Below are 16,889 nucleotides of genomic sequence, written 5' to 3' on the forward strand. Positions count from 1 at the left end.
CTCTCTACTCTGGTGGTTACGGACCCCTCTCCAAGGGAAGTCCTTCCTACCGATAACTTGGTTGGTGATTACCACCGATGCCAGTCTGCGGGGTTGGGGGGGGGTGTTTCCTCCTCGGTCCGTACAAGGCACTTGGTCTCCATCGGAGTCCAAACTGCCGATCAACGTTCTGGAGCTGAGGGCGATTCTCCTCTCACTCCGGCATTGGACTTCGCTGCTTCAGGGTCACCCTGTTCGTGTCCAATCGGACAATGCCACGGCTGTGGCATACATAAATCATCAAGGGGGCACTCGCAGCGCGGCAGCAATGAGGGAGGTGTCTCTAATCCTTCGCTGGGCGGAAGTTCATGTTCCAGCCATTTCGGCCATCTACATCCCGGGGGTGGACAATTGGGCGGCGGATTTCCTCAGCCGGACGACGATCGACCCGGGCGAGTGGTCTCTGCACCCCGACGTCTTCGAGTCTCTTTGCCTCCGTTGGGGTCGTCCGGACGTGGATCTCATGGCCTCCAGATTCAACCACAAGCTCCCCACCTTCATGGCCAGAACCAAGGATCCGGACGCTTACGGCGCGGACGCGCTCGTCCTTCCCTGGACGGAGTTCTCTCTCCTCTACGTTTTTCCGCCCCTGCCTCTTCTTCCACGAGTCCTTCGGAAGATCGCGGCGGAGGGCACGCCTGCGATCCTAATAGCCCCGGATTGGCCTCGTCGTCCTTGGTACGCCGACCTTATGTTGCTCCTGGCAGACGCCCCCTTGCCTCTGCCTCTAAGAGAAGACCTCCTCTCTCAAGGGCCGATCTTCCACCAGCATTTAGGGTCGCTACGTTTAGCGGCGTGGCTATTGAGACCGCGGTCCTAACGCGGCGGGGGTTTTCTGCTGACGTGGTCCGTACCATGATTCGTGCGCGTAAACCGGCATCGTCCAGGATTTATTACCGAACCTGGCGGGCCTATTTGAACTTCTGCGAGACCTTAGATGTTCATCCCCTTCGGTTTTCTCTCCCCACGATTTTATCCTTCTTGCAGTCTGGTCTGGACTTGGGTTTGGGTCTCAGTACCCTAAAGGGTCAGATCTCAGCGCTTTCGATCCTTTTTCAGCGACCTCTGGCTCCGCTCGGTCCAGTTAAGACTTTTCTGCAGGGGGTTGCTCACTATGCTCCCCCGTATCGCGCTCCCGTTCCATCTTGGGATCTTAATGTTGTGCTGACGGCTCTCCAATCTTCTCCTTTCGAGCCTTTGCGCAGGGTTTCCCTTCGCTTGTTGTCTTGCAAAGTTTTTTTCCTCGTAGCCATCACGTCTCTTCGGCGTGTGTCTGAATTGGCGGCACTTTCTTGCGTAGAACCCCTCTTGGTTTTTCACCAGGACAAGGTGGTTCTCCGCCCGGTTCCGGATTTCCTTCCGAAGGTGGTGTCCGCTTTTCACCTGAATGAAGATATTATCCTTCCTTCTCTGTGCCCGTCCCCGTCTCATCCTCGGGAACGGGATCTTCACCGTCTGAATGTTGTTAGGGCTCTGAGGATCTACTTGGATGTAACTAGACCCTTTCGGCGCTCGGATTCTCTATTTGTGGTTCCGGAGGGTCCGCGCAGGGGGCTGGCGGCATCTAAAGTGGTTATTGCCCGCTTCATCAAGATGGCTATTGCTGAGGCTTACAGTGCTAAGGGCAGGGAACCGCCCTTTGGTGTTACCGCTCATTCTACCAGAGCGGTCGGGGCTTCCTGGGCTCAGCGAAATCGAGCTTCGGCTGAACAATTGTGTAAGGCGGCCACCTGGTCTTCTTTGCACACTTTCACCAAGTTCTACAAGGTGAACACTTATGCATCGGCGGATGCTGCTTTGGGCAACCTGGTCTTGCAGGCGGCGGTGCCTTAATGCCTATGGTGCTTTAATTCACTTTGGGTTGTGGTCCCTCCCTATTTGTGGACTGCTTTTGAACGTCCCAAGGTTTCCTGTGTCCCCCAAGGAATTGGGCGAGAAAACGAGATTTTTGTATAACTTACCAGTAAAATCTCTTTCTCGCTCTTCCTTGGGGGACACAGCACCCACCCATTGTTTTGGTTGCCCTGACGGGAGTTTTGACTTGTTGGTGTTAATTTGGTTGATCCTTGCCTTTGTTTTAACTACTTGGGCACATAACTGGTAGTCGCTCGCTCCAGGCTGAGGGTATAGCTGCTGGAGGAGGGGCTTAACAGTCTTTCACTTAGTGTCACGCCTCCTATGGAGATGAGCTATACCCAAGGTTTCCTGTGTCCCCCAAGGAAGAGCGAGAAAGAGATTTTACTGGTAAGTTATACAAAAATCTCGTTTTTTGTACTTACCGTAAAATCTGTTTCTCTTCCGTTCATTGTCGGGGGGAGAGACACAGGCTTGACCATGGGTAGAGCTGCTGCCACTAGGAGGTGGACACTAATCACAAAACTGTGAGCTCCTCCCTTCAGCTATACCCTTCCTACAGGGACTAAGCTAAAACAGTTTGTGCAAAAGCAGTTGGAGAAGCAGGAAAACCAAACTATGTACAAACCCAGAACCATGTAGGCCATAAAGAGGCCCGTAAAAAGAAAATAGGCGGGAGCTGTCGTCACAGATTTTACGGTAAGTACAAATATCAAGTTTTCTCCTCTGTAATCTTGGGGGACACAGGCTTGACCATAGGATGTTACAGAGCAGTTCCCAAGGGTGGGTTATAAATGAAGAAAACCATCCGGACAATCGGAGAACTGCCATCTGCAAAACTCTATGCCCCAGAGAAGCGTCAGAAGACGCAAAGTTGTTCACTCTGTAAAACTTTAAAAAGGTGTGCAAAGATGACCAGGTAGCCGCCTTGTATACCTGAAGGGCCGAAGCCCCATGATGCACTGCCCAAGATGCCCCCATTGCCCAAGCAGAATGAGCAGTAACCCAGAAGGGTGGGGCCCGTTCACTGATGTGGTACGCTTCCACAATGGCCAAACAAATCCATCGGGAAATGGAAGCTTTGGAGGCAGCCAGTCCTCGTCTCGGCCCCTCTGGGATACCGAACAGCGTATCCGTCCATCGGAAAGATGACGTTTGACACAGATAGATGTGAACGGATAATTCACATAAGATAACCGGAGAAGGGGAGGGAGGAGGATGAAGGGGGGGGGGGGGGGGGGGGGGGAGTTTGGGGGCAAAAAATACTCGCCTGTCCTGGCGTGTTCTCCCCCCCCCCTTCCCCCCCCCATGGTTCCAGCTGGGTCACCACCTTCGGTGTGCGGCCCCTTGGGAGGGCTGCTACACCGGAACAGAGGGGACTTAACCTGGGCGGCCGTGGTCAACAGCAGGCTGGTGGGATACAGAGGATTTGGGAACCTCTGGTCCTCCTTGTCTTCTGGAGAGCGGTAACGAGCAGCAGGCTTGGGGACTCCCTGGTCTCCCCTCTCCTGGGTGGGAACGCAGGTAGCTGGAGCTGCCTGTAACCCAAATAAAATAAAAAAAAATCAGCAGACCTGCAAAGCAGGGAGGTCTGCCTCCTACCGACATTAAGCGAAAACGTATTTAGCTTAGTCCCTGTAGGAAGGGTATAGCTGAAGGGAGGAGCTCACACTTTTGTGCTTAGTGTCGCCTCCTAGTGGCAGCAGCCCGTGTCCCCCAATGATACAGATGAGAAAAGGAGCCAGCAAGTCTCCTCAGACTCATCTCCCACGCAGCGCTGGAGAATAGTAGAGGTGACGGGTTCCCTTTTTAAAAGCTCACTTTTTTTTTCTATTGGTGGCCTCTCACTTTTCTTGGCTGTCGTGTTAATATATATTTTAATTTATATATTATCTTATTGAACCGTTTTTTCACATGCTGCTTTCAAACTCTAGGCTGAAATCTGGGATCTGGACATCATCAGAGCAAACCATAGCTCCTGGCCTACTCTTATTAGTGACATCAAAGAAGGATTCATATCTGTGACCGGACATTCTGGTGTAAGTTACTTATTCTGTACTTGCATTTGTTGTTGTGTCCCCCCCCCCCCCCCTGTTTTTCTCCAGATAATGTCAGCTATGCTTCTAAGTGATTAGAGACTGTCACCCCTTTTGGAAAGATTCGCTACCATTTTTCTCGCTTCATTTGACTGCTGTTAACCAGTGGTCAAAAATAGTTGGTTAAATTTATTATACTAAGAGGTATTTGGCTACAGAGCGATTTCAAGGTTTGTTGTCATTTTTGCTAGTGAAGCGTAAAGAAAAAAAGATGTTCCCCTTTTCCTGAGGGCAACATAAAGGTGAAAGGAAATTCATGAGCTCCCAGCTTCCCCTGCCCACTGATTGCTAGAGGAAGAGAGCCCTTAGGGGCTAGATCCTGGGATCTTTCATCCCTAGATTTCTATCAGGGTGAATAGGACTTCACACTGTCACTGCTGCCCTGTGCTTTGTGCACAGGGCAGCAGGGAGCCGACTATGGCAGCCAGGGCTTCAGTAGCATCCTGGCTGCCATGGTAACCGATCGGAGCCCCACTGCTGGGGCTCCGATCTAAATACTGGGGTTGGGGGGGGGGGGGGGGGAGTTTCGGTGCTGCGGGTGCTGGCCATCTCCCATACCCGGCACCCAGCCTCTGACTGCACGCTGCGATCTGCCGCTATTAACCCCTTAGGTGCCTCACCTATGACTGGAAGTAACTGATCCTGAGCCATTAATGTGGTCAGTGTAGGCGTTCAGAAAGAGAAAAGGGTCTCCTTTTTTTCACCCCTTTGGCACCCCTGAGATGTGACCTTGGGGTGCCAATGAAATGCTACTAAAGCTCTACAGTGTTGCACAACTTCTTGACAAACATATAAGCCTGAAGGTAGCCAATTTTTTCCTGTTTTGGTGTATTTTACTGGCAGATTATGAAAAAAAATCAAACCTACAATTCGAATCATGAATTCCACTTGGTGCTGTCCCTTTAATCGATATACTAACCTACTATGTGTAATGTCATGTAGGAATTTTGTGACTTTAATGCAGGAGCAAAATGAATACAGCTCATCTTGTGGTCAGTAGGAAGCATCTTGACTGCACAAAGGGCCTGGAATCTGATTTCTTAGTTTTCTCATCTCATGCAATTTGTAGGAAAAAATAGAAATATGATTTAAACTGAATGTAAGTTGTCCAATGTTTTTCCTCATATAAATAGATTTAACATTTTTACCGTAATTTGTTTTTCTGTCCAGTGTTTAAGTGAAGGAGCTCTGTCTCCTGATGGTACAGTTTTGGCAACTGCTAGCCATGATGGTTACGTGAAGTTCTGGCAGATTTATATTGAGGGGCAAGATCAGCCAAGGTAAGCATTTATAACGGCTAACCATTTTCTGTATAATTGTGAAGGTAACATAACATTTGCATTTAAAGGGATTCTGTCATCAGGTTTGGGGCTATAGAGATACGGACATGCATGGCTAGATCGCCGCTAGCATGTCCGCAATATATGTGTCCTATAGGGCTGTGTGGTTTTAATTTCTTTAAAAAAGGATTTTCTAGATATGCAAATGAGTGTTTAATGTGTCCAAGGGGCTGTACGAACCTTCCTGGAGCCCAGCCGTGCCCGCCTGTGAAGGAGCCCAGCACCGCCTATGTCTCCTCCTTTCATCAACGATAGATAGCCGTAATCTTGCGCTGCGCGAGCTCGCGCATGCGCAGTTCTTTCCCTGAGGCTGATGCCAGCACAGGGAAGGAACACTATACCGGCACTGCGCGAGCTCGCGGCAATCTATCGTTGATGAAAGGAGGAGACATAGGCGGTGCTGGTCTCCTTCACAGGCGGGCACGGCTGGGCTCCAGGAAGGTTCGTACAGCCCCTTGGACACATACAAGACTCATTTACAGATCTATAAAATCCTTAGGACACATATATTGCGGACATGCTAGCGGCAATCTAGCCGTGCATGTCCGTATCTCTATAGCCCCAAACCTGATGACAGAATCCCTATAAGGGTCCATTCACACGTCCGTAATTTGGGTCCGCATTCGTTCCGCAATTTGCAGACCCATTCACTTTCAATGGGGCTGGAACTGATGCAAATCCACATCCGTTTTTTCGGGATCCGCAATTTCGTTCCTGGAATTTTCGGATCCGCAAAACACTTACGGACGTGTGAATGGACCCTTAAGGGGTATTTTCACCTTGGTATTCCATAGACATGCCATAAAGTGTCTACCACCTCCGAGACCTGCATCTAGCTCTAGAAGAAATGTCTCTGGACAGCCTTCAGCTACCTCATCTAGGGGTGAATGAATGGAGCAGTGGTCATGGGTCTCTGTTCATTTCTATGAGAGTCACGGAATCGTGGAGTTGTATAGACTGGAGGTCCCCAACCTTTTGTATGTTGTGAACCACAGACGCCTTTCAGTGATGGTCAGGAGCAACAGTCAATTCCGAAGTAGAGGAGAGAAATTTTGAATATGGGGAAACAACAAACTGCAGAGATTTGCAGAAAAATATTTTAGTGTTAAATTTAACACCTAGTATTATACCATCCAAATTGGCACTGTTTGGTGGTTAATCTAGGATAGGTCGCAACATTGTCAATTGCCAATACATTTGGACATAACTTAAAACACCCATGGTGAGCCACAGGTTGGGGATCATTGATATAGAAGGTTTCAGACATGTATGGCCGCTACTCAGTTTATTCTTTGCCTGTATGGAGTGGCTGGTAGTTGGACTAGCGGGCCCTGCTTCTGGAGAGTCTCTGAGGTGGCATATCTTGTGGCTATAAATGTCTAAGGTGGGAATACCCCTTTGTGACGTATTCATATTTGGTTTAAAGAGGAGCTGTCGCCTCTCCTTACTTGCCAGGTTGAGGAACTACTGTACTTGCATCCCCCATGTAGTAACAATTCCATTCTTATGACTGTTTGGTGTGCCATTCCTGCTAGAAGTTAGGAGTGAATTGCTAGCAGTTTGCAATGAAGGTCCAGCTGGGTGTTACCAGTTCAGGGTGTGTCCCAGCAAAGGCTGTCACTATCTAATCAGTGCTGCCAGTGCCAGAAAAAGTGCTAAAAATTGAAACTTTGTTAGCCTAAGGGCTCATTCAGACGGACGTATGTGGTTTGCTGTCGCAAAAAATGCAGATTCATTTTTTTGGCGGACAGTTCAGCATATTTGCAAAATAAATTTGCATTCTGTATTTTTGCGGACCCATAGACTTCAATCGGGTCATGTCCTGATTTTCGCTGACCAGTATAGGACATGTTTTTATTTGTTTTGCGGGGCCGTGGCATGGAAGAAAAGATATGAACAGCACACGGTATGCTGTCCGCATCTTTTGGGGCCCCATAGAAGTGAATGGGTCTGCATCTAATCTGTAAAATTGCGAACCAAATGCTGAAAGCAACATACCACCATCTGAATGAGCCCCAAGGCTGTTCTGGTTTATGGACATCTTGGAAGTCTTGGTGTGTCTGTTTTATTTATTTGGACCCATTTATTTGAATAATTGAGTCTATCCTGCAACATACTGATGAATGGTACATGCTGGGAGTTCGGTTAAAAACCACACTGGTATGAATGATTTGCACTATTTACATTATCTGAATCGAGTCTGCGAGGACAGAAGCGGACGTCCAGCTGAATATTTATTAGAAACAATTTTGAGATGCAGAGATGAAATTCAGGACAACAGTTTTTCTTCTAGCATTTCCACTGCACCGTCACATAGAACACAACACCTTTATCTCCTGATCTTCTTATTGTAGTTACTAGCAGTTTAGTGGTAGATGAGTGTTAGATGCACACAGAAGGATCTCTGGATGGAGGGAAATGTTTGGTCGCTATGATTAGCTAATTCCTTCCACATGGGGCCGGATTTATCATTAGCTAAAGTCACAATTATGGCGTGAAAGTCGCAAATTTTGCGACTTTTTCTGGCTCTGTGCTATGGTCGCCAGTTTTCTGAAAGTGGGTGTGTTTTCTTATGTAAATTAATCTCTAGACAGATTTACTATTGTGACAATTTCAAAAAGTCTCAAAAAAAATTTGCATATATATATATATATATAATGTGTGTGTGTGTGTATATATATATGTGTATGTATATGTGTATATGTGTGTGTATATATATATATATATATATATATATATATATATATATATATATATATATATATATATATATATATATATATAAAAAATTTTTATAGTTTCATAAAAAAATAAAATATATTCCAAAATATTATTTTGGGCTTTGCACTGTTATTTTTTTGAAAAAAATAAAAAAAAAATAGTTTTCTATAAATGTGGACAGTCTGATGGGTATCGCAGACCACATTTAAAGTGAATGGGTCCTGTATCTGCATGCGGTGGTCCCTCAAACAGATGAGACAATGGATGTTTAAAAGGGACACGCATAAAAAAAAAAAAATGCACTTCACATTCAAATATTACACTATACACACTTATTACACTTTTTTAACTGATTCCTTTTTTTTTTTAACCTTTTCAACTTATATTTTTTCTTCTGTAAAATTCTTCTTTTTCCTTTTTTTTTTTCCATCATCAAAAAGATCTGTCATCAAAGACCTGTCATCAAAGATGGGTCCATGTTTGCCATGTTCTCTCAGGTACAACTGATAATGAAGTACATTTTGCGACTTTTCTGTCAGAAATCTATAAACATGCGACTTTTATAAAGCCACTTACTGAAGGATAAACTGCTACTGTCCCACTTACTGCTACTGTCAAACCACATTTATCACAGTATTAAAGGACCATTAATAAATCTGACTTAGCCAAAAGTGACTTTGGACATATGTAATAGTGAAGTAAGATTTAAAGGGAACCTGTCACCGGGATTTTGTGTATAGAGCTGAGGACATGGGCTGCTAGATGGCCGCTAGCACATCCGCAATATCCAGTTCCCATAGCTCTGTGTGCTTTTTATTGTGTAAAAAAACAACATTTGATACATATGCAAATTTAACATCAGAGTCGTATCTTGTGTGACCAGAGAAGTCATATTTTCAAGCTCTGACTCATCTCAGGTTAATTTGCATATATATCAATTTTAATTTTTTTTTACACAATAAAAGCACACAGAGCTATGGGGACTGGGTATTGCGGATGTGCTAGCGGCCATCTAGCAACCCATGTCCTCAGCTCTGTGCATAAAATCCTGGTGACAGGTTCCCTTTAAGTGTAATGATAATCTGGCCCTATATAGTCTTTCTTGTACTTTCTGTTGTACTGTGTGAGGTTTATGCTGCGGAGGTCATTCATTCTGCAATCTCTTCAGGTGTCTCCACGAGTGGAAGCCTCACAATGGACGGCCTGTGTCGTGTCTGCTGTTCTGCGACAACCATAAGAAACAAGATCCCGAGTAAGTAATGGACCATTATGCCTTTTTATAAATATCAACTGCCAAATGAAAGGCATTTGGTTGGGGCAGTTTTTCAGGTGTAAAATGCATAATGTAATATTTCTCATTTACTCACATTCAGTGTGTCTGAACACAGGGCTTTTTTTCTGTCATTTATTCCAAAAGGATTTGTTATGAACACTACTTTGGTCACTGGGTAAGCAGTCCCCCCCCCCCCCCCCCCCCCCCCCCCCAACCTGAGAGGAGTCCTGTCCCTGACTCATCTTACATACAGGACTCATCTCAGGTTAATTTGCATATGTATCAAATCGTTTTTTTTTACACAATAAAAGCACACAGAGCTATGGGGACTGGGTATTGCTGATCATAGTTCAGCTCAAAGTTCTCCAACAATAAAAGCAGACCTCCCAGAGCGGGCAACCTGTGGTGGAGATTATACTTACCTGGTCCCTGCTATCACATGACTAGTTGTTGTGAGTTGGCCACTTTGGGAGATCTGTCTTAGGGCTCATGCACGCGACCCGTATGTATTTTGCGGTCCGCAATAAACAAATCCGCAAAAAATCAGTTTGCATTCTGTATTTTGCGGAATTAAACAGCTGGCCCCTGATAGAACAGTCCTATCCTTGTCCGTAATGTGGACAGTAATAGGACATGTTCTATTCTTTTGCGGAACGGACATACGGAAATGGAATGCACACGGAGTAACTTCCTTTTTTTTTTTTTTTTTTTTTTTTGCGGACCCATTGAAATGAATGGTTCCGTATACAGTTCGCAAAAAAAAAGGAACGGACACGGAAAGACTAAGTTCGTGTGCATGAGTCCTTACTCTTGGATAACCCCTTTTAAATGAGCTGATGTGTACGAGCTCTCAAGGCAGAATAGTTCACTGATTTCAGGGAGATGAGGAAAGAACAGTCGGCAGAACTGGTGAATCCTGAAGGCTGTTGTACTTATTTTGGGCTAAAATATTTTCAACGCACTAAAAAAATGCCCCCAAATGTGTTTATAGCCTTTAAGAGTTACTAGGGGAAAAACCTACAGAACTGTACAGACCACTCAATTTCCCACACACCATAGATTTGCCTGGGAGTCTGGGGGGGGGGGGGGGGGGGGGGAGAGGGGAGAGAAAGATTAGGGGATGCGATAGGCCAACCTAAAAAATGTGTTCTTAGGGAGCGGCTAAAAATTGGATGTTGTTAATTAACCTAATTGCCTGGGGTAGGGCGTTCCAGAGAACTGGTGATGGGAGTGAGAGGTTCGGATTATGGTGGATGTTAGTCCTAAGTCATTGCTGAATGGAGGGCATGGGTAGGATGGTTGACAGAAATGAGGGAAGAGATGTAGGGGGTGCAGCACTGGGGAGGGAGGGCTTTGTGGGTGAGATTGAGAACTTTAAATGAGAAGTACCGTATATACTCGAGTATAAGACAAGTTTTTTGGCACATATTTTTGTGCTCAAAAAGCCCCCTCGTCTTATACTCGAGTCTAGTCTAGCTCCGGTAATAGCAGTCAGTGCGGGGGGCGGCGCTCACTCACTGACGTCACGCGCCTGCGCCCCCTAGTGGGAGCAGGCGCGTGACGTCAGTGAGTGCCGCTCCCCGCACTGACTGCTATTACCGGAGCTAAGACAAAGTACCGGTAAGATATCCAAATAATCAGAGTAAAGAGCTCAGCAATGAGCGATGATTAAAGTTAAAGTACGGTAGTTACTGATTACGGTAGTTTATAAATATACTGCTGTGAGCGTCGGGGAGGGGGATCTGTGGATGGCACTGTTTAGGGGGGAGATCTGTGGATGGCTCCCTGTATTTAATGCAGAGTGTGTGTGTGTGTGTGTGTGTATATAATGCACACACTCTGCATTAAATACAGGGAGTCAGAGTCAGACTCCCATCAATCTGAGTCACCCTCTTGCAGATGTGTGTGTATATAATGTAGAGTGTGTGCATTATATACACATACACTCTGCATTATAGCTGCATTTCCCACCCTAGTCTTATACTCGAATCAATTTTCCCCTTTTTTTGGGGTAAAATTAGGGGCCTCGGCTTATACTCGGGTCGGCTTATACTCGAGTATATACGGTAACTATAATAACATCAAGGAATCATTTTAATGGCTTTTAAATGGGAAAACATGCATAAATTTCATTATAAAATATTTAATCTTTTACTTTCATTTTTACTTATTTAAAATGCAGTTGGGATCCTCTTACACAAGTAGCTATTCTGTCTGGTAGCTGGGCCAAGTCCTTAACTGCATTTACATACACAGTTGTTCGTGCTCATTCAGCTAGAATGTCATCTTTTACATAGGATATATGCCACCAACAAATAGACATTTTTAAGCTTGTGTAAGCTATCTGATCACCCAATAAACTCAATGTCAGGTCATTGGGAACAGGTGTTGTTGGCTCTTGATCATCAACCTGTGTGAAAAGGCCCTTCGCCTTGAACAAAGGACCACTTTTATCAGCTCTGACCTTTCAGCCCTTCCTGGCTACCTTGATTGACAGGGCCAGGCCGTGGTAAAGCAGCCAGGGAAGGGCTGGCCACAGAAAGGAGCGGAGCAATGGTGATGCCCTCGCTGCACCAAATGCCTAATTTGCATGTTAAGAAAAAGCATCATAACTCTGGAATGGAGTGAAGAAAGAATAAAGCCAAATGACTGTCTTAATATTTGCGAAAGAAAATTGAAATGGCCACTTTTTTTTTGCTGGAAATATATTGATTCATAATCTATCAATAGTATCTCAAATGTAGAAATATTTAGTGATTGATTATTTTGCTTTGTGCCTCCACAGTGTTCCATTTTGGAGGTTTCTCATCACAGGGGCTGACCAGAACAGACAAATTAAGATGTGGTGCACAGTTTCTTGGACGTGCCTACAGACAATCCGGTGAGACAACTGGCTTCTGAGATGAATTCATGACTCTCTCCTTTTTTTTATTTAAGGGAAGGATATCTGTTTTCCAGTATCTGCAAATTATCCGCTATCCACTTCAGAGGGGTGAACTATTGGATTAGTGAGGGTTTGTGCAAATGTTTAATATTCTAGGCTCAAAGTGTCACACTCTAGTCAGCTAATAATCCATATCCCCTGAGCAAAGGGTACCTGAAAATTGTGACTTTGGGGTTTCATAAGCTAAAAGCCAAAATCCTCTAAATTATAACAAATAAAGGCTTGAAATTTCTCGCTATGCATCGCTCATATATTAGTTTAACCTTTTTTTTAAAGGGGTTCTGCACTTTGTTTAAACTGATGATCTCTCCTCTGGATAGATTATCAGCTTCTGATCGGCGAGGGTTCGACACTTGGGACTCCTGCCAATCAGCTGTTTGAGAAGGCAGCGGTGCTGGCAGTAACGCCGTGGCCTTCTCACTGTTCACCGCTGGCCCAGTGAAGTCACGACTAGTATCAACTAGCGTGGGCGCAGCTAAGCTCTGTTCACTTGAATGGAGTTTAGCCCCTCCCAGGCCAGTTTATACTAGACGTGACGTCACTGGGCCGGCGGTAAACGGTGAAGGCCGCTGCGCTGCTGCCTTCTCAAACAGCTGATCGCGGGGGTCCCGGTTGTCAGATCCCCGCCGATCAGAAACTGATGATCTATCCAGAGGATAAATCATCAGTTTAAGCAGAGTGCAGAGCCCCTTTAAGTTGGATTACTGAAATAAATGAACTTTGCACGATATTCTAATTTTTCGAGTTTCACCTGTATAGCGTATCAATAAGATGTCTGATAGTTGTGTGTCCTACATCCGGGACCAGCTCCCATCTCAAGATTGGGTTATTGGTGTGAATGGAAAGCAAACTGTACATATGTGGCTTCCTCCATTCACAGCTACGGGACTTTAGAAAATAGCAGAGCACCCTCACTTGAATATTTTAGGAAGTCCTATAGCAGTGAATGGGGAGGATGCTGCACATATGCTCACCACATGTGGCGGGGCCCTGTTCTTAAAATAGGAGTGGGTTCTTGAGGTGGGACCAGCACCTATTGGACATTTATGGTATATCAATATGCTGTAAATGTCCAGATGGGACAGCCCCTTTAAAACTTTTATCTCTTGTACATTATTTTTTTTCCTGACTCTAGGATGCTGGGAGTAACTGGACTTGTTATCCCTGCATTCCTCTATTTGTAGATCACAGATAATGGTGATCCAATGCCTTCTGGCCATTAAGTTGCATTTACACTCCTCGAGTATAGCAGATTATCAGAAATGAAACGTGTGAACGGTTGTTCCCGACAGTCTGTCCATGTAAATGTGTTGCTGATCACCCGATGAACGAGCAAACACTCATTCATCGTGTGTCGTTCATACGGCCGTCTGAATGAGCCCTAAGTGTTTTGCTACCTCACCCTAGGGCTGGAGCAAAACTGCTTAGTATTTCTGCATTCTGTCCTTCATGCTGTTGTTGGGTTTTGGTGTGAGAGAGAGTTGGAGAAGCTTCATCTTCCGCTCTGTATGATTATGGGAGAGTTGGGGTGCAGACCAGTTTCTTTCTACAATGGCAATCGGGGAGCTACGGAGGGGGAGCAATTGCTCTAAAATGTTGGTTACAAGTCATGTAATATCCTGAAATGGTGTCATTGCCTGTATACACACATACACAATAGCTTATTCTGAATATTCAGCTGAAATGATAGTGACACTGTAAATGCCTATTATCTTCCTCTAGGTTTTCTCCAGACCCGTTCAGCTCGAGTGTCCTGCCAGGATTAAAAGCTTCTCTAGATTTATCTGCAGAGTTCCTCATACTTACTGATGTCCACAGAAAAGTAGGTGTCTTGAGGTTTTCTTTTGAATTATTGGACTATCTATTTAAATTGGTGCAAAATTATTTTCTGATTATTTTTCATTCTCTTCTTGTACTTTAACCATGAAACGGTATAGAGGAACTCTGTCCCCTGTGTAGTGGAAGGATCTGCACCATGTACAAGCAGCTGAACAGGAAGAAACAGTAGCTCTTAGGCCCCTTTCAGATGAGCGAGTTCCGCGCATCGGACTTGTAGTGTGAGTATGCGACCTCTCCCAGCACTGACAGGGTCGCATAGCATTATATTGGTTTATGATTCTATGTAACCTTTAGTTACATAGCATCATAAACCAATATAATGCCATGTGACCCTGTCAGTGCTGGGAGGACAGGACGGGTGCTGTTGCATACTCTCGCTGCGAGTCCAATGCCTGGAACTTCCTTGTCTGAAAGGGGCTTTACAGTCGGGACTTCTGCGTAAAAGCCTACAGCCAGTTGGGCAGTCACAGGTTAACTGAAACAGAGAATTTAGGTAAAGCCCCAGAGAACCCATTTGAAGCCGTGTTTCATGACTGTAGCATTTGATTTTTTTCTCTAAGATGGGGGGGGGGGGGGGGGAAGCAAAAGAGCATAAGAGATCATAAAATACCAGAAGTGCTTTATACAAGCACACACTGCACATTTTTGACTACACAGCACAAATGTACTCTGGCCTTAAATGTTTTTTCTCGTGCATGGCATTGGGGGACACAGCACCATGGGTATATGTCCAACTACCACTAGGAGGCGACACTAGACATAAAAAGTGTTGGCTCCTCCCCGTTGGGCTATACCCTCTCCACAGACACTAGGCAGCTCAGTTTTGTTCTAGTGTCCATAGGAGGCAGACCTGACCTGCTTTTTTGTGCAGGTCATCCTGCTACTTTTTTATTTTATTTTTTCTTTAATCATTTTTTCTTTCTCTGCAGGTTTCGGCCTGCGGCAGGGGTGGCTCCATCGTGTTCCACTTTAGTTGCCCCCCTGCGGGCGCGTACTCAGGTACCTGGCAGCCACCCAGTCCCCAAATCTGCTTCCGCAGTGGAATTCCGGTAGTCCCACGGTTCCCGTGTTGAGTCCGCCGAGGGGGTGGTTACTGCTGCGCCTGAAGACGTCTGAGGGTGAGTATGTTAGTTTAGGGTCTCCCTCCCTCCCGGGCCTGGGTGCGTTCCCTCCTCTCCCCCTTTCCCCCATATTTGATACAGCTCCATTGCTGTGTGGGAGCCTTGCTTCTGATAAGTGCCTTACCTCTGATACAGCAGGTTGTAGGTTCAGGCCCCAACAGTCACTTTTAACTCTCTGCTGTATCCTGGCCCCAGAAGCCCCCTGGCCTTCCGTTTTTCTCTCTCTGGGGGTCGCTTCTTCTGTTCTCCCCCCCACCTGGCCCCCGTTCGTCGCGGCTTCTCTGGGGCACTATCGCGATCGCGGCCGTTTTTCGGGCCGCGCTCCACTAATTTAGTCCCCGGCTTTTCGGGCCTACTAGGCCGCAACTTCCCGCCCACTTTCTAACCTTCCCGGGCTAACTCTATCACCTCCCCTCCGTGGGGGGAGCCTGGGAGGGGCCTCTCCTGCCTGCCAGTCCAGCCCCAGGTTCCTTCTCTCTCTCTGAGGGACGTTTCTTCCTCCGGCTGTCGGCTCCTGCACTCTCCGGTCGCCATCTTCTGGTCTCCAGCTTTGGGTGCGCTGCACAGTTACTGGGGTCTGGTAGGCAGCCTCTGGCTGAATTTCCCCACAGGCTCTTTTCCTTCCCTCCCCTCTCTTTTGCTGCATTCTCCTGCAGCCCTTCCACTGCTCTATAGCTGCTGCAGCACCTCTTGGGGGACGTGACATCCGGGGTCAGATAGGACAGCCCTGCTGCTCTATGGGGCCTCCTCTCCCAGCCTCCCTATCGGATCGCCACGTATTTACGTGCGTCCGTTGTCTTCAGAGGTTTCCACGTGGTCGCCTTGTCCCCCCTCCCACCCTTTTGTGTGTAGGTCCCCCCTGAGTGGGCTTCCTCCATGTCGTTCCATGGGAACCTTGCCTGACTCGCCCAATCCCTGGCGGAGTCACTGGAGCGCTACCTACAAATTGCGGTCTCCTTCCCCCCCCCCCCTGAGCCACGCTCACGCTCAGATACTGGGTCACACAAGGAGTAGCCCATGGACCAACCTCGGGTGGTCTCAACTAGCTTCCACCCCTCCTCGGCATCCTCGGGCCCCCCAGGACAGGCCGGAGGCTGGTGACGAAGCCTTCTCTGTCAGTTGCCTCTGGGGACACCTCTGCACCGATTCCCTCGGAACAGAGCATCAGGCGGTCTTCCACTGTGCAGAATCCCTCTGCGTGGTCAAGTCAAACGTGCATGGTGGTACCTACCCTACCAGGTTTGGTGCCCCTCTAGTGGACTTTCGGATGGCGCTCTCCTGCCTGCACAGGTAATTATCGCACAGGTAAGGCAGCCGTCACCGTGCTTAGCAACTGGGACACCTACGCGGTGTCTCTGGTATGTACGCCCTCGTAGGCTGTGCACGACAGACCTTCCTGGTTCCCCTATCCAGGGGCTATGTTCTAGGCAAGCTGATAATTCAGGCAAACGCCACTTGTAGGGTTGGCTCCCCTTCTCGGCCTCTAAAGGTTCTTTTGTAGTGCCTGTACCAGAGAATACAGGCCGGCTTCTATGCTGTGGCGATTACATCTGTCTGTTTCCAGCTGCCTTGTTACTTTCGCAGGTAGAGTTCCTGCTGACTGGTTAGATGTTCCATGCGGCACTATTTCCCCCTACCGGGCGAAATACACAGGCTGCCTTC

The 16,889-nt window shown here is 46.8% G+C and overlaps 1 protein-coding gene across 2 annotated transcripts in view; it reads left to right on the plus strand.

Annotated features, from left to right (window-relative positions):
- Positions 1 to 16,889, plus strand: part of EDC4 (enhancer of mRNA decapping 4) — a 149,454-nt gene that overhangs the window by 38,896 nt on the left and 93,669 nt on the right. Inside the window, exons 7-12 of one of the 2 annotated variants that reach the window (XM_040408982.1) lie at positions 3,828 to 3,932; positions 5,160 to 5,269; positions 8,491 to 8,547; positions 9,219 to 9,302; positions 12,109 to 12,204; positions 13,990 to 14,089. In XM_040408982.1, coding sequence (XP_040264916.1) covers positions 3,828 to 3,932; positions 5,160 to 5,269; positions 8,491 to 8,547; positions 9,219 to 9,302; positions 12,109 to 12,204; positions 13,990 to 14,089 — 552 coding nt within the window. The remainder of the gene's footprint in view (positions 1 to 3,827; positions 3,933 to 5,159; positions 5,270 to 8,490; positions 8,548 to 9,218; positions 9,303 to 12,108; positions 12,205 to 13,989; positions 14,090 to 16,889) is intronic. The other variant, XM_040408983.1, reaches the window with a different exon arrangement.

This window comes from Bufo bufo, chromosome 10 (assembly GCF_905171765.1).
Source record: "Bufo bufo chromosome 10, aBufBuf1.1, whole genome shotgun sequence".
Lineage (NCBI taxonomy): Eukaryota > Metazoa > Chordata > Amphibia > Anura > Bufonidae > Bufo > Bufo bufo.